At 34.9% G+C, this 20,131-nt stretch overlaps 2 protein-coding genes across 2 annotated transcripts; one reads left to right on the plus strand and one right to left on the minus strand.

The window, feature by feature from the left end:
- The first annotated feature begins 391 nt into the window (after positions 1 to 391).
- Positions 392 to 13,797, plus strand: LOC117206336 (aromatic-L-amino-acid decarboxylase). Its single transcript, XM_033445581.1, has 11 exons — positions 392 to 527; positions 4,650 to 4,739; positions 5,177 to 5,297; positions 5,476 to 5,589; positions 5,738 to 5,857; positions 6,425 to 6,554; positions 7,851 to 7,999; positions 8,262 to 8,373; positions 8,457 to 8,665; positions 9,179 to 9,379; positions 9,895 to 13,797. The coding sequence occupies exons 2-11, from the start codon at positions 4,660 to 4,662 to the stop codon at positions 10,099 to 10,101; spliced, it is 1,443 nt and encodes a 480-aa protein (XP_033301472.1). The 5' UTR covers positions 392 to 527; positions 4,650 to 4,659; the 3' UTR covers positions 10,102 to 13,797.
- Positions 13,798 to 14,354: 557 nt separating this feature from the next.
- Positions 14,355 to 19,664, minus strand: LOC117206422 (peroxisomal N(1)-acetyl-spermine/spermidine oxidase-like). Its single transcript, XM_033445753.1, has 7 exons — positions 19,302 to 19,664; positions 18,563 to 18,781; positions 17,815 to 18,165; positions 17,255 to 17,446; positions 15,924 to 16,249; positions 15,050 to 15,328; positions 14,355 to 14,858 (listed from the first exon to the last, which is right to left on the minus strand). The coding sequence occupies exons 1-7, from the start codon at positions 19,367 to 19,369 to the stop codon at positions 14,686 to 14,688; spliced, it is 1,608 nt and encodes a 535-aa protein (XP_033301644.1). The 5' UTR covers positions 19,370 to 19,664; the 3' UTR covers positions 14,355 to 14,685.
- Positions 19,665 to 20,131: the final 467 nt, after the last annotated feature.

Here is a 20,131-nt window from a genome sequence, read left to right on the forward strand (position 1 = left end):
TAAAATAATTTCAATCTTCGAAAAGTATGATTATACGATTACGAACGAGATGTTCGATTAAATTGTAACAAACTACTGCAACATCCTGAAGCAATCCAACCGGCAATCATCAGTTACAATGGCCCGGTCAGAAATCACTCGACTGGCATCGAACAATTAACGAAGTTGTTAATCCTGACTTCGCGTATCGCCGCACCAACTCTAATCAAACTAGGTAGACTTGACTTATCGATCCCCGGCTTGGTGTCCGGATCGATCGAATCGCCAATTCAGGGACGAAGTACGCGGATCTACCTGCGCAGCTGGTAATCGCGATCAGTCGAAAGGAACCGACAAGCGGCGCGAGTACTTGGTGGGGTGGTACATAAAGCAACACGACGTAGTCGGCAGACGGCAATTTCATCCGAACATTCGTGGACCGTGCAGCTGCTCGAACGAGCTCGCGGATTTCCCCTGACTCGACGCGAACCGAATCCACGTGGATAGTCAACTGTCAAGTGCCCGTACCGCAATCACGTCTCAGCCTGGTATATTGCCCTTTGATTTTTATTAGTATTCGTAGACTGTGAATGTTGGAAATTTATGTTCGTATGCATAGAACCGAAGAGTACATGAAGATACGTTTCAGTTTTTTCATTAGCGTTATCCATATTGTAATATAATTTGTTATTAATTTTGCTATGAGTAATTTATCCGGATTATTATCGATTGTCGTTATAACTTGCAATAATGTTGCAACGAGTGGATATTCTTTGTGTTTCTGTACATTTGAAGGATACAATTGCTACATAAATGGATAAACATTCGCAGTCGCGTTATTTGTTTCGAGGGGAGGAGAGGTGTTTTAGATTCGAAGCGAAAGGAAGAAAGATGGATTAGAAGATTTTTACGCGATAATTTTCAATGCTGTAATTATTTTTACGTTCCATAGAACAATTAAATCTCTGGTGAAAAGTAAGAGCAGCAATTTAAATCGATATATTGGAAATATCATTTGATACTTTCTTGTAAACAGGATGAAAGCAGAAATTCAAGTCAACACGTTCAACTTTATTACGACTAGCCAACTAATTATAATATTCAGTGTAAAATATGCAACATTGAATCGTTTACTTTGATATTTATAGAGAGATAGATAAGAAATCATTTTGATGTAAATAGTATATATATGTAAATTGATTGTGCTTAGAAAAAATTATTATGCAGTGCAACAGAATTCTTACTGAAGCAAATATTATTAATACACGATTGATTACAATTATTAGCATGTACGTAAACAGTGCAATTAAAATAGTCTCGTTCGCCATTAAATGTCAAGAATGCCACGTACAATGTTAAAGTATGTCTTAATTTGCCGTGAGCAATTTGAAGAATCGTCGGTTGTTACTGAGATAACACGATTTTCTTCGCGAGGCAACTTTTTAACAGACGCTAATCGTCCCGAAATAAGAAATATTACGAAATAGAATCACGTTGCTAAAACTCGTAAAAGTTGTTCTATATCTACCGTCAACTTCGTGAGAGATTGACGATCATATTTTCGAAATCTTGTAAAAATCGTTTAGAATGGACTAACATGTTATTTTGCAGCCAACATTTAAAAAATATTCGAACAATGATTTTTTTTTAAACACGTATTTATTATGATCGATATAAACGATAATTTAAAAAAACTTTCATTTAAAAGGTTCGATTTTGGTTTTCATGCCAGTGTACACTATAGATTTATTCAAGTAGTCAAAACTAGATGTGTCAAAAATTGAAAATGTTGAAAATAATAGAGAACATTTTTTAAATTTAAATAAAAATGAAAATAGTGACAGAAGTGGAAATCACGTGAAATCAATTACTACATCATTTGCAAGCTACTATATTCTTGGATAATTTATCATCAAACGCGCGTTACCGCATCTGTTTACGTACACGACAAGTTATTGAACTTGCCATTATCTCTTTATTCTGAATGGCTCATATTTTTTTCAAATTTGTTATGTTTCAACTTTGACAATGTAGTTGTTCGTTTCGTAACATTGTTTATTTCAAGCCTATTATAGTACTGGTTCGTATCTTTTAAGAAATTTCACAACATTATCATTTGCAGCATTCAAGAAGAAACCATTTCAATAGGAATTTTGCTGTACATATTTTCTAATATCTATGATCTAACAAACTATTGATTCTTTTAACGAACTTTTTTGAACGTTTGTAAGATATTTTTTCCTGACTGCACTATATCACAGTCAGTTCGTTAAAATTCATAAGATTCTATTCTTCTACAAGAAAATATAAAACAATACAGTGGAGCATTGCACCATAGAATGTAAAAGAATTTACGCTATTTGAGATCGTTGCGTAAAGATTGACAACATCAGTGGATTTCTCCTTGTGAACATGGTAGAACGAAAAAGATCCACAATAAAACATTTTCTGCAATTCTTTACGTTTGTAATTAATTTAACGAGTCAATTAAGTGACAGATACCAAACTCTTGTATGCTTCTTGACATCCTGAGATACAAGCCGTGAAGTGTAATTTTAATTATTCGTCGTTAACTAGATTACGAATGGCAATAATTGAATTTTTTAAACTTTCTTAAAATCGCTTTAAAGTCAATGACGCTTTAAGTTTACTCCGAAAAATATACGTGCTAAATATCGAAGAATTTCTTGTTTTAAATGGCATCTGCATTGAAAACATGCGAATTTCAATTCCATTTTCAGTTTTTCGACTTGTGTGGAGTGTGCATATTAATAAAAATTTATGAATTTAAATCTATCCAAAACGTCCCGTCGTTACCAAACCGTTGACTTTCACCTGAACAGTGTAAATTGAGATTGGAATTAAAATTAGAGATTGGAAGGTGGAAGAGTTGGGTAATTCTCGTTAGGCAACTTGTAAGAAGAAGTAAAAGCTTGTTTTCTGTACAAGAATATAATAACAACGACCTTGTCCGACCGCGGGAATTGAAGAAACCATAATCGGTCATGGTTGATCTAAACCAAATATTATAAAGGTACGAAATGTTTCAGAGTGTCAGCTGATTTATAAATCTAGGCAATAATTAAATAAAACCGATCTGTCTTTTTCATTTTCTCTCGTGATCAAACTTTAAATTTAAAAAGAAAATTATCACGTATATAAGGTTATAATTGTAAAGTACAATCGAACAAGGATACAATTTCTCGGTTTAACATGCAAAAGACGATGCGTGAACCTCTTGACGTCACAGCCGAACAGGGAAATACCCAGGGGATTCCTGGTTCCTTATCCTTCAAGAATTCCCAATAAAATCTCGATCAGTTCCATCATTCGTATGCCGTGGATTATTAATTTCAATTACGATTCGTCGAAATCTAGACGTTAAGGAAAATTGTTGATTGCGCGTTACACTAATTTGGAAACAAGCATTAGAATAGAACGAACATTATGACATATATATAGGTAAAATTTGCGTTATGATTATTATTGCCTGCTATTCGATTATTATTATTATTATAGCATCATATTAAAATTGGAAAATACAGTCAGGAATGATCATTCTGAAAGTTTGAAGCAAAAATACTTCCTATTCGTTGATTAAAACATTTTTTCAAATTATATGTCTATCGCAAGATTTTTACAACTACCTTGTAGCGAAAGTATGAGTAATAACATTCCAGAAATATACTGATATTTCTTATTTATATCGTTAAGTAATCATTCCATTGCATTATACCTTTTATATATATATCATCTTCGAGTCTTTATAACTTGTCTCGAAGTAGACATTCGATAAATTGATTTAACGATAATATATGACAGTAGCACGTAGACAATTATCTCACTGGAGACAGATAATTGCATAAACGTAATAGCATTATGTGTCTTTTATGGAAATCGTGAAGAATTTATAGATAACCAGGAAAAATACGGAGTAGAAATAGTCTTGCAGGTTGATCAAATGAGTCAAGTCTCTGGGCTGTAGTATTGCGACGATGATCACGTTTTATCGTTACTACTTAGCCTTTTTTATTTCCTCGGAGATCGGTATCGCGTTTAAATCTGCGATTTTCATTATGTCGAACGTATCATGGAGCATGAAAGATCATCCTAAGTATTATTGACATTGCATTGTAAGTAGTTTACACCTTCTACATATGTATATTTTATAGCAACATAAATTACGAGATAGCAAAGACAGAATCTTGTAATTTCGATATTGCACTGTCTCGAAAAATACTATATTACGAAAACAGCTAGTGAAAAACATATTGTAGGATCGGGCCCTGTGATACAAAACAGTGTACAGTGAGTTGCAAAGGGGAAAGGAATCGAACGGAACTTGCCTCACGAAAATGACTCATGGTCATTATTCCTTTGCGAGTCAAGTTGTCCCCGTTCACGTTGATTATTATGAACAGATCAAATCTCTTCCTCTCTTTCTTACCATCCTGCGACGAAACACGTGTCACTGTCTTCCATTGTCTCGATTCTAAAGACCCACATTGAGAAGGCTAGTCATGCCAATTGCCACTTATCGTATCGCATGTACAGAGCTGTCAACCGTTGCAACCTGGCAACTCAGAGATCCGCACCGATTTTAAAAAGTAGTTCCTGATGCAACATAAAGGTTTGTTTATACTAACTAGCAAAATGTTGAAACATTACAGGGTACAGGAAATGGATCCCGACGCGTTCAAGGAGTTCGCCAAGGAAATGGCAGAATATATCACTAATTACCTGGAAAATATCAGGGACAGGTGATTTCTTTGCTCATTTTCGTATCCTGCTTCGTCGTCCTTATTTCTTTTTTAAACCATACTTGCCTTGATTTCGCTGATTAGTAACGTAAGATAATCTTTTGTAATAACGTTGCTTTTTTTAGCTGCAAATTAATCAGAATCGATTATTCCTTCTGTAATTTTATACTCTGCGTACAATTTTTTTCTGAATTTAAATTTCTTCGATTCTAATTTATGATAATCTGGTTTATCCGAGGGATATATAAAAGAAAGATATCGATTATATATTTTTTAACTGCAGTTATTTTAAACAAAACAAAATACAAATACTATTTATTTCAGTTCAACTAATCACGGTGTATTATAGTTTTCATTAGAGATAATGACGCTTAATCGAGATCTATTTAAGCTTAGAAGCTTCTCCTTTGCGCTTGTAAATAAAGTAAAATTTATAGGCGAGTGCTTCCGACGGTAGAACCAGGTTACATGAAACCCCTTTTGCCTTCCGAGGCGCCGCAAAGGCCAGAAAGTTGGAAAGACGTTATGGCAGATATCGAAAAAGTGATAATGCCAGGAGTAAGTACAAACTGTAATATGATAAACGATATTTTTTACATATAATCATATAATGTATCATTGTTCGCTTTGCAAATGATACAAAACTATAGCGTAGAATATCGCAATAATATTAATTCCCAAATACTAGATAATTTTGGTATAAATTTTTATTGACGCAGAAAATTTGTTCGTCCAGGTTACACACTGGCATAGCCCGAAATTTCACGCGTATTTTCCTACAGCCCAATCGTATCCAGCGATCGTTGCTGACATGCTTAGCGGTGCTATCGCATGCATCGGGTTCACTTGGGTAAGGGTCGACGTTTAATTGAAAAATGTTTCAATTCTTATTTACCTTTCTGATCGTTTTTATTTCCACGTTTCATTTAATCGAAATTCGAATGGAAAAAAGAAAATTTCTGGTGTTTATTCAAATGCAACAAACCTCTCTGTCGCAGATTGCAAGTCCTGCTTGTACCGAGTTGGAGGTAATAATGTTGGATTGGCTAGGAAAAATGTTAGATCTGCCCAAAGAATTTTTAGCCTGCAGCGGTGGAAAGGGTGGTGGTGTCATTCAGGTAAATTTATCCAAAAAACTCGTTTAGTGAAATAACTGGCATTCCTAAGATAAGGATGTTTATACAAATTTATATTTCTATGAACAGAGATGAGAAAGTGAGAGCTAAACAGAAATTTATTTCACACGCTAGATATCGTAATCAGTAGCATATTTTAGATATTTCGTACGTTTGAAACTTTCACCTTCGAACGCATAAATATCTATTGATAATTTAGTGATTTAAATCGCGAAATTAATGTGTTTATCATCGTATTATGAAACTCTATAAGTACTTTTAATCTTTCAAGATTCTTTTCAAAATCTAGATAATAAATTTGGTGAGTCAGGAGACTTGGATGTCTTTATTTTGTATATGACACAATTTTGCGGAATATTACGCCTAAAGAATTATCAATTAACGTAAATGCCCTGTGTTAAATTCACCTGTTGCTCATCCGTTGGGCTGCTTATCAAGAATCTTAAGCTTCGTCGCGTCGTCTCGACGAAATCGATCGACACTTCACGAGTAGCTCAGGCATAATTGACAGCTCGTAAATAGTAGTTAATGATCAACTTCGCATTATAGGGAACCGCGAGCGAAGCTACTTTAGTCGCACTTCTCGGCGCCAAGGCTAGAAAAATAAGGCAGGTCAAGGAACAACATCCTGACTGGACGGATAACCAAATTGTAGAAAAACTAGTCGCTTATAGTTCCTGTAAGTAATCGTTTCAAACTATTTGATGCTGGCAGAAGTATCGGTTAAGACATTAATCTAACACGTACCAATCTTATTTATGAAATAATTAAACTTTACACCCGTACCGGAGTAAAATATATTTAAAAAAAAATCCTTTATTTATCTTGCTACAAAGATTGCTTAAATTGCTGAAAATATCAATTTCGATGACAGAATCGTATTCTTTTAATCTTAATATTCTTAATGTCTCGTCTGGCAAAGGTACGAACTTTCGAAGCCATTCTTTAACAACTTCGATCAATTTCACGTAAATAAATTTTCTACCTTTCCGAAAGGTGAAGTCAATATTCCACGCTTTTGTCAAATATTCGAAAAATATAGATGGATAATATCGAAGGAATTAGATCATCGATTAGCCGGATAAAAATTCGAGGTCGCGCACTATCGTGATTTCCTGTAAACAAGATTAACGATGACGTTGGCCGGTGCTCTTTAATATTTGACAAAGGCACGAGAGCCGGGGATGGGATGACAAGCCGAGTACGGGGTTGCGGCACTTCATCAGCCAGCACTTTGTCACCATAGCAACGCGTAATAACCACTCGAGTTACTTCAACCCTGTGCCACCCTTTGCCACCCACGTCTAACCGCCTTCGCTGTTCTGTGCTCCTGTTACTGCGTCTCTTTGTTAGCACGTCGAATCACGTAGAAAGCACGTAGAAAGTTTCGTAAAAGGCGTTCGCTAATTGTTCTCCGTTCTAAGTTATTCTACGCATCGATGACGTGAACAGAGAAGAAAAAGAAATATCACGAATATCCCATGGGATTGCCATTCTTTTGTAGTAATGCTTTTTCTTTTTACATTGATATTCGCTTCGATCAAAGTAGTCGTTATTGGTTATTGTACCGTCGAGATTAAAAATTGCAAAGGGCTTTTGTTTTGGAAAGTTTAAAGCATATTTTGTTCGGCTAATGGATTAACGTTTGAGTGGCAATCACGCTTGGATTGTTTGTATTCAGATGGAATAATTAAAAAAAAATGATGGATGCATTGATTCGGTGTTGAAACAATAGAAAGAGAGAGAAACGTCTCGCAGTTTAACAATAAACTTGGAAATAATAAGTAGAGAATAATTCGAGTGGGAATTGTACAGAATTTAGCATTCCATTCGACGATTTATCAAATTCCTTGTTTCTTTCTTTATATTTGCTTCCTTCGATGAATTAGTTATAAAACTAGATACGAAGTAAATAACTAGATTTATTGCAGATGAAGATAGTGTATTCTATCGCAGTTATTAATTTGTTGCTCAGGTCAAGCTCACAGCTCTGTAGAACGAGCCGGTCTTCTCGGAGGCGTAAAGTTCCGATTGCTAGAAGCCGATTCGAAATATAAACTTCGCGGTGAGACACTGGCAGAGGCCATTCGCAAGGATAAAGAACAAGGACTGATTCCATTCTACGTAAGTTCATTGTATTCGTATGCGAATTCGCACGCATACGATACTAGCGCAGCTTTTCCAGACACATATTATGTACATTCTCCCTAGCAATAACGAAACGATTCCTGTAATCATAAGATAAAATATTTTATTCCAGTTCAAACATTTGTGACAAATTATTGAATGTTTAACACTTTGAAACTTCAACTAAAGGTCTCATTAACGAATATAAAATTTATACTGATCGAATAAAATCGACTTTCGTTTCATTTTTATTTTACAGGCTGTCGCCACTTTGGGAACCACTTGCTCTTGTGCATTCGATCGTGTCGATGAAATGGGTGTGGTCGCAAATCGTGAGAATGTTTGGCTACATGTTGATGCAGCTTATGCTGGTATTTTAAACAATTACACATATAATATATCTAATAAATATTACGAGGCTAGAATTTATTACCTGAACTATTTTCTTCGTTAGGTTCAGCGTTTATTTGCCCGGAATTCCGATATTTAATGAAAGGCACCGAATTGGCAGATTCCTTCAATTTCAATCCACACAAATGGATGTTGGTAAATTTTGATTGTTCGACAATGTGGTTAAAGGATCCGACATACGTTATCAATGCTTTCAATGTGGATCCTCTGTATCTAAAGCACGATATGCAAGGTTCTGCTCCTGACTATAGGGTAAGATAGTTCGTTAATGATAACTACAACTTTTTTCGTTCGTATAAGAGATCATTATCTATCGAATATTACGGAGGCAAGTAAGAAGTTTTGTTGTTATTTCTATACTCAGAGGTAGGATCACGATAATTATTATTTTATTGAATGGATAAATCTATCACACCGTTGTGAGCCGAAATAACCTTAGAAAAACTAGGGATAAAAACAAAAAAGCATCTTAAGCCTATCGATTAAATCTATCGATTGTAACTAGGATTATCTTCTAGTTACTATTTCTTATAACTAACGCATCCGCATATAGATGGCGAGCACGAACTCACGTTGTCATTTTCAGCAAGTTTCTTCACACATACGTAGGAAAAAATACTATTATAAAATTGTCATATAACAACAGTAGAAGACTTGACATTGTATCTCGTTTCTATATTTATCAAATTTGAGAATCGTCGTTCATTTTTGTAAGAAGAATGAATTTATTAATATTTGAAGATTAATATTTTACCTTTTATACAGCATTGGCAGATTCCATTGGGACGAAGATTCAGAGCGTTGAAACTCTGGTTCGTGCTGAGGATTTATGGCGTCGAAAATCTTCAACGATATATCAGAAACCACGTTGCCCAGGCTCATGAATTCGAAGCGCTGGTTCTTTCGGATCCACGATTCGAAATTGTCGCCGAAGTGATATTAGGACTTGTCTGTTTCCGATTAAAGGTAAGAGCAGTCTTTCCATCGTACTATTTTTATCGAATGTCACATTTAATCCTGATACACCTATCATAGGCAGATAATTATTACGGTTCACGATTATACGACGTTGTTTCTATCTACATGATACACATCAGATTCATCGTTGTTCTTTTAATTAGAGTAGTAAACGAATAATATGCAACAAAAATGCAATTTAAACTCCTTAAATATAGGAAAACGCCATTATTCCAAAAGGACATCGTAAAAATGAAAATCAGGGATACGTATCTGGGTTTATTTTAAATATTATTAGTATCACGATTAAATTGTCTAATGTCGTAAAATAATTTTATCTCTATTTTATCAACACACAATATCGTCTTAGAAATCATTTCGAAACACAATTTTCTGATTAACGACAAAAGCCAGTAACAATCCCCAGATTTTCATTGCGAAGCAAAAGAACCAAACGAAAGAATCTCGATTAAATATTCAAAAGTAAAATATACCATTGTAACGACATGTGATATCATTCGCAGGGATCGAATGACATAAACGAGACCTTATTGAAAAAGATCAACGGCGCCGGAAACATTCATTTAGTGCCATCCAAGATAAACGACATGTACTTCCTACGGTTCGCAGTTTGCTCGCGGTACAGCGAAAGCAAAGATATTCAAAACTCTTGGAAAGAGATAAAGCTGAGAGCAGACGAGGTTCTCGAGGAACAATCGGTTTCTAAGTGATGGCGGGCTCAGATAGCTCGTGGTTGTCGGTCCTTGACACCTGCAACCTGCAATCAATCCTAGCTTTTAATCGTTTTTCGTGTTAGCGATCTTGGAAGAACGAATGCATAATCGAGAAACAGGGATTTGTTTAACGTATTTCGCGACTCCACGTATAATTGCTAAACTTTTACAAATGACGAATCAGATAGAAATTGAAGTAAGATCATTAGCATAATATATTCGTATGATAATGATGGAAATATTTCCTTCATATCTTTAATCAATTAACACGATCGGTTACACAGCTCAGTATTCGCTTACGTTTTTATCGCTGAACGACTGTTAAACCTTCCGCGCACGGTTTTTCTCCTTTCGGCGATTCGATTCTTACTTCTCGATTCTCTATTTTGCCGATCCATCTGTTTGTCGCAGATCGGCACAATGACGCGACGTAACGATAGTTACACGCTACAGTGAAACTTCCTCGTCGAGATTTAGACTCGGAGCAGACATTTTACCACGCGACACAGTTGCGGGACTGTTCGAACGACTGAGAAATGGAATTCTTCGGTTTTACGAAAGAAGAATACATACGTATGTTGTTGGAGACGGAATTTCTTAAGCAACGGAATACGTGTTCAATGGTTTCATAAAGTTATCGGTGCTAGGAAAGTCGGAATTTCTTGGGCTTATAGAAATATAAATATACAAAGGTAAATGTGTAAAGATATAAAAGCGCAAAAATACAGACGAATAAAAAGATAGGAGCATAAATCTGGAATATAAGATGAGCGTAAGAAGAAATTCTGAATTGATGTATACAATTTTCTAAACTTCGATTTCCCGCAAATCGGTCGTCTGCACCGAGCCTAAGTCGACTCAGATATTTTTTTCTCTTGCTCTCTTGCCACGGTAAAGACTTGCCGACGGCCAAAGCCGTTACACGCACATGCACTCACACACACAGGCCCCCTTCAATAATATTAATAACCTCGAAATATATTAGACAAGTCCCATATAAGAAACACGCCAAAGATCGTTATTCGACTGTCGTTTCACGTCAGTGAACGCATAATTTGCTGTAAGCGCAATATTAAATGTCGCCTTGTACCAGTTTTCGAACGCATACCTTAGCAATAGCGTTGTGTAGGCCCATTAGATCGCTTTCTTCAAGCAGCAAGACACTGTATACATACGTATGTACCTTTAGCAACGCGTTACGCAATTGCTGGCACCGGAGCGTCTTGCAAATATATCTGTTACATTCAGAACTTCTGCCAAGTATTTAAAAAAAGCCTAGTAAATATCTTAACGTAATTTAAAACATTCTAGTTCGCAAAACTTATTTCTTGTTGGTTTTCATCGGCGATTGTATTAAGTTGTATGAAGTTAAAGTTATTGTATCAAGTTAAAGTGTGTGTGGAGGATCATTAGTCGTTTGGTTTAGATGACGAGGGTACGAGATATTGAAACAGTCAAGGCTAGTAACTGGTAATTGATATTGATTCGTACGACTGACTCACTTGTTTGGCGCGACATTGACTGGCGACATTGTTTTGCGCGGAGTTTATTTATTATTACATTATGTGTGTCCTAACGATGTTGATACTCCGAGGCAAAACAATAACATGGTTGAAATTGTCCTGTAACTCATGTGCCGCTACAAAGTTACATCAAGTTAAAGTTACTGTATTAAGTTAAAGCGTGTAATTACTTAGGAATTATAACATTTGATAGTAAACGATCAACAGAATTTGATCGTTGACACCGAGTGCAATATAAAATAGGAATTATTCCGCACGTTGTTGAATTTAAGTCGTGCTCACCTTATCGACGTTGATTGATTCCTTAAAGGAAATAATATTATCACGATCACCTTTACCTCGTTGATAAAGAAAACAGTTCAATGTTCTACGATTCAATGTTCTTCGATTTATCTGCATCTGAAGAATGTTTTGTGAATATTATGAATGTGGAAAGTAAGATCTTCCTTTATGATATTAATATTTTTCAAGTAATTCAAATATTTTAACAAATTTTGTCATTATTTCCTGTTCGAAACGCCTACGTTGCGTGTATTAAATGTTTGGTAAATATCCTGAGCAAATAAGTCATGGAAAATTGAGTTAGATGTTTCAAGTGTATAAAATATGCAACTACGTAGACATGCTTTAATTTATTTACAAACATAATTTCATGTCCCAGCATGTACGTGACAGATAATGTCACGTAAAGTAATTATCGTAGATCTGTATATTAGACATCAGGCAAGAATATTTATGTATCGGAATATATTGATTTTAGTTGTATAAAATATACAAAGAATTTTATATTTTATTAAATTATTTAAAGATTATGCTATTGAAACGAACGTGTAAATTATACGTTTGTGTTCTATCCTGTCGATCTGATATATATTACTCTTGCATATGATCTACTAATTATTAAATTATATGTACTATATTTACGTTGTAAATAATTTATCAATACGATAGTTATAAGTATACAGTACGTATCTATGTAACATATCTTTGTCTCTTCTACGCAAATCACCTCTATTCCCCGATAATTACTTGCCATAATCGTACTCGAACTACTTTATAATTATACTCGAATTATTTAATAGAACGTTCAATAAGTTTATATATATTATTCTTTACAACTGCAAAACTAGTTACAGAATTTCTAGCATAAATGCAAGAAGCATATCTCAAGAAGTATTACATCTATATTATTCAACAATTATGCATAATATTTATGAAACATATACAATAGGAGCAAAATGTATTTTTATCAGGTTGCACCTATTGTATTAATTGTATTAATGTATTAATTTTTGCACTCATACGAGGATAGTATTAAATGATATGAAATTTGATATACTTCGACTCGAATTGATTTAATGTATTAATTAATTAGTGTGTAAATACTGTAATAGATATAATGGCGTACCAATTTGTTTCACGACACTTATCTCTTGAAGATAATTACGGATTAATTATTAAGCGATTACGATCATTATTTATTTATGTTTAACAATTAAGCGTTGTAGTTTATTTCAGGTATGCTATACTTTAATTGTTCGTCGTTAGATTGCGGATATTTGTATGTTCGTTCTAACATCGAGTATAATTATGGCATTCTGAACATAATGTAGTGCTGCAACTGGGACAATAAATAGATCTAGAATTACTTTACACTGTTTGGTCTATCGAGCGAGCAAACGTTCTTAAAAATAATGGAAAGAAGTTTTGAACACTTCCATATGCACTGGTTGATACAACGCACGTAATAAGATTTACTTTTATACACGTTTAACCACAAGCGATAGATCGATGTTGTAAAAGTAATAACGGCAATCAAAAACTGCCTAATTTTTGTTCACAGATTTATATTTCAAAATACATAGTAAAATCTGCAAAATGTTTGTATTTGAGGAATAAATGTGATTAAAAGGATAAATCGTAATTTTGAAAGACGAATATATGTAAGTAAATATTACTGTTATCACTCATGAAGTATAAGAACGTTTTCTCGATGCGATAACACGAATTACTGTTAAACGGGACCAACGGAAAGTAATAAAAGAAAATATATGTACGTACGTACCTGTTACGTCGATATGTAAAAGGTTTGTTTCAAACATTTATTTCCGTTCTTGAGACGCGCAACTCACTGTAATAAATATATAAATGTACTATACTATACATAAATGTTGAAAGTATTTATCGAGATATCATCGTTATAACAATGCCGATTCAATAAACTATACATGTATGTAATTACTAAAATCAAACTCGCCTTCTTCAATTTCTCCAAGTTCTTCGACTTCTTCAATTTATTTCAAGAAACGACTTTCTCAATAGTTGTCTCGCATGCTTGTTTTATATGTTGTCATCGATTTATATGACAATTAATTCTATCTACATGTACATAGATGAATCTTCTGCGTTTACTCTTACGATATGTTCGATATGTTCGAGACACTCGAATATTATTTGCCACCGGAATAATAAACTGACAAGTATTGCCAGTAAAATAAAATCATTGACAAAGATAAAGGGCTATTAGAAATAATTAGAAATAATTAATGACAAGGATCATTTGCTAATATAAGAATTGTAATATTTATTAGAGTGCACTGTATTGCAAAACATTTGATTCCACTGATCTAGCAGGGTAGCAGAAGTTACAAGAATTCAGTATTCCTGTGCTTGTGACAGAAAAATTGAAATCTTACTATAAGAAAGTGAATGAAACGTTAATTTTAATAATATGCTAAAACGTATATTCTGTATTAAGATTAACAGTTTGCGGTATAAGGGTACAGCAGAAATATGCGTTACAACAACCAAAGATATAATTATCAAATGAAAAATGTTTAAACGTATCTTTCAAAAAATTTAACACAACTCTCCGTTTCGTGCTTTGCATAAATAATATAAAATCATCGATGTCTTAGCTTCGTCAAATTTCAAATATAAAAGATTTTATTTGAATGAAATGCGTTGATCGGTGTCATCCTGGACAGAAGACGGGCACGTTTACTATGACGAATACCATTTATGGTAACTTCTTACTTGCACGAAATTATATACGAACTCAGCTGTTATCGGATGTTTTCGTTGGCGGACCACCGAACCGTTTCGTTAATTGAATTATTCTTTCCGCTTCGCGAATTCCGCTCAATCTGGCGCCGTGTACTGTACTGTAATGTCCTGGAATCGTAGCTTCTCCAGCGAATAAAAGAATCGGTGGTATAGGCTCGCAGGTACCTAGAAAACGGTAAAGTAAGTGTTGGAAAAATACATCGTGCGTGCAAAATAAGAACAGACTTCATAGTGGTCAGAACCGCTATAATTAAATTAATTTCAACGTAATGAGAATAATTTCGGAATCTTTAGACGTTTCTCGAACGAATTAACTTTAAAAAATATTCACGACTAGAAATTACGTGTTCGCGTACCTGGCAATGGACTAGCTAAATCACATTGATAACCAACGGTACTGTTCATCCCCATATAACTACATGAACCAGCAAAGTATTGATCCATGCACCATTTGCTTCGGAGAAGATTTGCTGGATAGGGAAGTGTAGGATCACCGGTAAATTGTCGAAGAACTCTTGTTATCGACTCCACGACCTCTTCGTCGGAGCACAATTCCATATCTGCCGCCTCTCGGCCACAAACCCACGCACACAAAACGTGTTGCGAAGTCGATAATTCTTCCACTATTGAGATCCCTAAGATATATCAAAGCATCGATCGGTTATTTAGAAAGAAATTTAAAATAATAATAATAATAAATCTGTAGTTTATCCAATGGCTTAGAAATAATCAAGTGCCAATTTGAATTGAAATTGAAGAAAAAGTAAGAATGGAATTTTATAGGTTATATAGAAAAGATACTTGAAAAGCAAGATACCGATGAAGGTACAAACAGATTTGACTAAAATTAGTAAATTCTAAATTACTATGGTGATATTATTTCGATGGGAAATATTTCTCTCCTACTTTTATACCGATAAATAATATTACTTTCTTGGCTGGATTGGCCAAAGTACGACGAATTCGGCAAATACGCCGAATGTTTTTTAAAGCATACGGCGATTTTATAAATTTATGAAAAGTAATTGAAACTACAAAGGATAATTTGCATCTTTATTCAAGTTCATTCGAAAGATAATAGTCGAAAACGTAAAACTTACTAATCGTATATTTTTTTGCTGTTTCAAGTTTCGCTTTCGATTCACCATAATTTCACAATGAACGAATAACATTCTCGTCAAGTTTCCAAACAACTTGGCAGTGGCACGTTGAAAAACAAGCTTAGCGTACCTTTCACCCAGTCGCATCTGTCAGCGAGTTCATCAGCTGACCAAGCCAGTTTAATGCCTCCCTCCTTCCAAACCCAGAACGGCCTTGCATATTCCAGGAATATTTTATTTACGTATCCGTATCCTAATTTGCAAATAGCTTCGACTTTTTCCGCGGGTAATGCTGGACAGAAAAGTTTATCGTGTTGATGCTTCAAGACACCAAGGGACACTGTGACGATCACGTAATCGGCTGGAAATTCTTCGCCATCGCAACACTTCACCACCGCTCGAGGACACGAATCGCTTATGGCGCCCCATCTAATGCAACTCACTGGCTTGCAGTATCTGATATAAAAATAAATTTCATACAAACGTAAGTTCGGTACCCGAAACGTATCACTCTTGCACAGTAGTTTACCGATTAATAATGCTATTAGTAAATTGATAAATTGCAAGTTATTCTTGCAAGTATTTTTTGACAATAATATTAATAATATTAGTTAGTACTTTGGAAGATGGTTTCGATTTTTGAAAAATGTACAGCGTTTACGTTTATTGCGTGATATTTGTGAATGCCTATTAATATAGTAAAATTTTTGCAAGTATGAACAACATATTAATCTTGAAGAATGTATAGCTTTTTAACAGCGAAGCAACCGATCATATCGTTGCTAATAAATCGACTTTAAAAGTTCATTCGTGTATCTTAAAACTATAAAATAGGTTTTATACGACTAGTTTAATGCATTCAACGTATTCTGATAAGAGCAGTAAATTGATATTGATCAACGAATACTTGTAAGTTTGGGTGAATAATGAACTATAAAGAAACTAATCTGTGTACTGGAAACGTTATGAATAGATTTTGTCACAGAGATGTTTACGATGAGAGTTTACGAATTTCACTCTTGCGGAAGATTCGCGAAGAAAATCGAGTTTCACAGTTAATAAGATGAATTTTGAAATAGACGTCTCTCGCTAATAATAATGACTAATAAATTAACAATTAAAATGAGCTCGAAATTCAGTGCATTTCGAGCTCTGTCAATCACATTTTCGGCAACCTGTCTTAACGCGTTTTGATATCAAATTTAGGAACGATCGATCGATAAATATTTCCAAAAATAATGTCACATTTTTTAATATGAAAATACACCAAGACGCGGAATCGTGTGATAAAAATAACGAGAATCAGATAAATAAAGTATTTTTACAAGGATTTTATCTTCAGAAATAAATAATCCAAGATAGTATTTCCCCCGAAATTTTTACGACGGAGTAATTTTCACAGCGAAGAAATAAACTTCTCCTGCGAAAATGACATTTATGACAATGTTTGTTTCAACCAACTTGAGAGCGCAACTCGGCAAATCTCGTAACAGAGGTGCAAGCACTCCGACGTATCCAAGGGGCACTCTCACGTTACCACCAGGTATCTCGATATAACTTCCAAACTGATCTGCAGAAACCAGCGACAGATCATCTCCGCAGCGACATCTCACGCAGTTTGTCATCCCGTACATCACCCTGGCCGCGTCATATCTGAAATCGCGAGATCACCGATGGTACCGAAGCAGAACGATCGACGATATCGTGTCGTTAAAAACGCAGTGATGTAACGTAACGTTGATTAATTGGAGAATCTTGCGCGCCACGTTTGTATAAATACGAACGTAAATGAACGTGAAATAATCGGCCAAGTGAGTACGTGAGTCGAAAGAATTGCTCGCAATTAAAAGGTCGATGCTTGCAATTAATTCGACATATTCTAATGAAATGGCGTGCCGAACGTTACTTTCATTTCTTAACGAATATTTACTATCGCAAATAACGTTTAATAATTACTGAAAGACCACAACTACTTTTACATCGCTGCTGATAAAGTTTGCAGTTGACCTGGACAACTGTACCGTTGCTCCTCCGGAAAATTGTGCAGCTCCTGCTGAATTCGAACGCCCATAAAATTCAGCAACGTTCCGTGGGTGCGGCCACAACCTAGAGAGAAAAGAGTTGCCGCCTGTTGCTCGATCTGCCGAAACGTATGATAAGCCGTAATGCTGACAGGAAGATCGATAGCGCGGCCATCGCTTGTACAAAAAAGACCACGACTCGGATCAGGCCTGAAGAGCGGTGGCTTCAGAAGACCTTCTTGAGCAGCTAGCGTGAATACAGGATTCGCCACGCACCCTCCTTCGATCCAGGTTGCACCCATCTCGGCCACCACATCACCCAACCAACACGAATGAATTCGACCTCCTGGTCTACAAACAAGATTCGTTATAGGTACCAAGTAATTCGTTTTTAAACGTTTCTTTCAAATTTTGATCTTTTGTTTCTTTCAATGACGAATAAAAGTATCGATGAAAATCAAGTATCCAGAGGTATTTAGAAGTCAGTGACTCGAGATTTATCTCAAAATGTTAATTAATCATTTGAACGAAGCTTCTATCAAAAACATCTCGAAGGCGTAAAAGTATCTTTTGCTACAGAGTTTGACTGCTAAATAAAAAAAAGTGAAATTAATAAAGGGTTTGCGAGAAACTATGGAAATACGTCAACTCGTATGTCTTTATTCGACAAAATTGTATTTTAGATAACAATTATAGGTGTTTGATAATACTCTCGCGCAATTATATTAATTTAATATATTTTAAATACCTATCCGTCGCCTCTAATATCGTGAAATTTTGAAGGCCACATTGCGCCAACCGATGCGCCGCTGAAAGTCCAGCCATTCCTGCACCAATGATAACAACCGTTGGTTCTGGTTTGCATGGATCCAGCATACAGGGGTCCAACTGACACGTTTCGAATCTGGCTAGTTTTGGACATGGTGGTATATCTTTTTCTTTTCCTCCTTTGCTCGATGCAAAGTTTCTACATATGCATAGATCGTACGAATTAATTGATTTTACGTTGGTACATTTCACTGTTTTCTAGAAGTCTGTTACTTAAATTCTTTTCCTAACAATTATCCCTAAGTACGTAAGATATACGTCAGTCATGATTTCATAAACAAATTGTTAGAACACCGTCGTATCTTTCGATCTACCGACCATTTTTCTGCAGTGTAAAATTAATAACTGTCGTTCAATTTAATTAACGATTAAAAAGCATCGATAAAAATACAGAGAAAGAAAGACATTCTAAGTTAAATATCAGATCCCCTGTCTAATCTGACACAGACAGTAGATGGAGCTGTTAAACGTGAATTCCAACCTCGCAGAAACTTTTCTACAAAATCATACGTATCTTTACGACAAATGAAATAAACAGACTTTTTATCAATTACTCGTTGTTTTTGTTAGAAATTATACGCGGAACATGATTAAGAAATCGAAGACACGAGTTTCACACGGTTAAGTGAAGTGACATACGTAGGAATGTCTTTATCTACCTTACTAGAATTGTTCGGAATATTCGAAACGATAATTTAGCCCTCTTAAGTAGCATCTCATTGGACATAAATCGGCGAAATCACTGGATTTGTTCATGAAGACGATGAAAATTAATCTTGATAAAAATTTAGATATAATTAAGGTGAGTTCCTTATTGGCGAACGTTGCTATGAAGAGAGCATATCACACGCGCAAACAAACGATCCTTACCGTCATGATGTTTTACTGTCGAGAATATTCATCAAAGCCAACTATGATAAAGATTTTACTTAGTCATTGAATTACTTTAACTAACGGATCACTGAAATCGTAAGTCATAAATTACATAGCGCATACATCTGATTGGATAAATGGGATAAATCGTTGAAATGAAAAGAGGATGTAGCAGGTATTTAAATTTTCATATGCAAACTTTCTATATTTTTATGCCTAGCATTGTTTATTCGTTTTTGCATTTTAATTATTTTAAGCTATTCAACTTGTTGTAGCTAGGTACGTACGTAATGTTAGCGCAAATATAAATCTATTTATTTATTCATATAGTTGCTTTAATATTGTATCTTATCAGTTGATAAAAAATTCTTGTTATTCGCGTAAATATAAATACAGGGTGGTTGGTAACTGGTGGTACAAGCGGAATGGGGGTGATTCTACGCGAAAAAAGAAGTCGAAAATATAGAACAAACATTTTTTTTTTATTTTTTTTTTTTTTTTTATTTTTCCACCGAGTCAACGATCTACAGTGAGATCCGTTATAACGAGACGCGATAAAGTGCACGCGTACCGAGCGAAAATTCAAAGTCAATTTTCTCGAAAACAAAGCCTCGAA

Source organism: Bombus bifarius, unplaced genomic scaffold, assembly GCF_011952205.1.
Source record: "Bombus bifarius isolate JDL3187 unplaced genomic scaffold, Bbif_JDL3187 scf7180000008006, whole genome shotgun sequence".
Classification (NCBI taxonomy): Eukaryota; Metazoa; Arthropoda; class Insecta; order Hymenoptera; family Apidae; genus Bombus; species Bombus bifarius.

Excerpts from the sequence above, each read along its gene's own strand:
- LOC117206336 (XM_033445581.1), top strand. The coding sequence starts at position 4,660 with ATGGATCCCGACGCGTTCAAGGAGTTCGCCAAGGAAATGGCAGAATAT. Across the intron at positions 5,858-6,424 it reads AGGGTGGTGGTGTCATTCAG|GGAACCGCGAGCGAAGCTAC; the intron begins GTAAATTTATCC and ends TTCGCATTATAG. Across the intron at positions 8,374-8,456 it reads TGTTGATGCAGCTTATGCTG|GTTCAGCGTTTATTTGCCCG; the intron begins GTATTTTAAACA and ends TTTCTTCGTTAG.
- LOC117206422 (XM_033445753.1), bottom strand. The coding sequence starts at position 19,369 with ATGTCCAATGAGATGCTACTTAAGAGGGCTAAATTATCGTTTCGAATA. Across the intron at positions 16,250-17,254 it reads TTGCCGAGTTGCGCTCTCAA|ATACTGCAAGCCAGTGAGTT; the intron begins GTTGGTTGAAAC and ends TTTTTATATCAG. Across the intron at positions 14,859-15,049 it reads TTTAGCTAGTCCATTGCCAG|GTACCTGCGAGCCTATACCA; the intron begins GTACGCGAACAC and ends ACCGTTTTCTAG.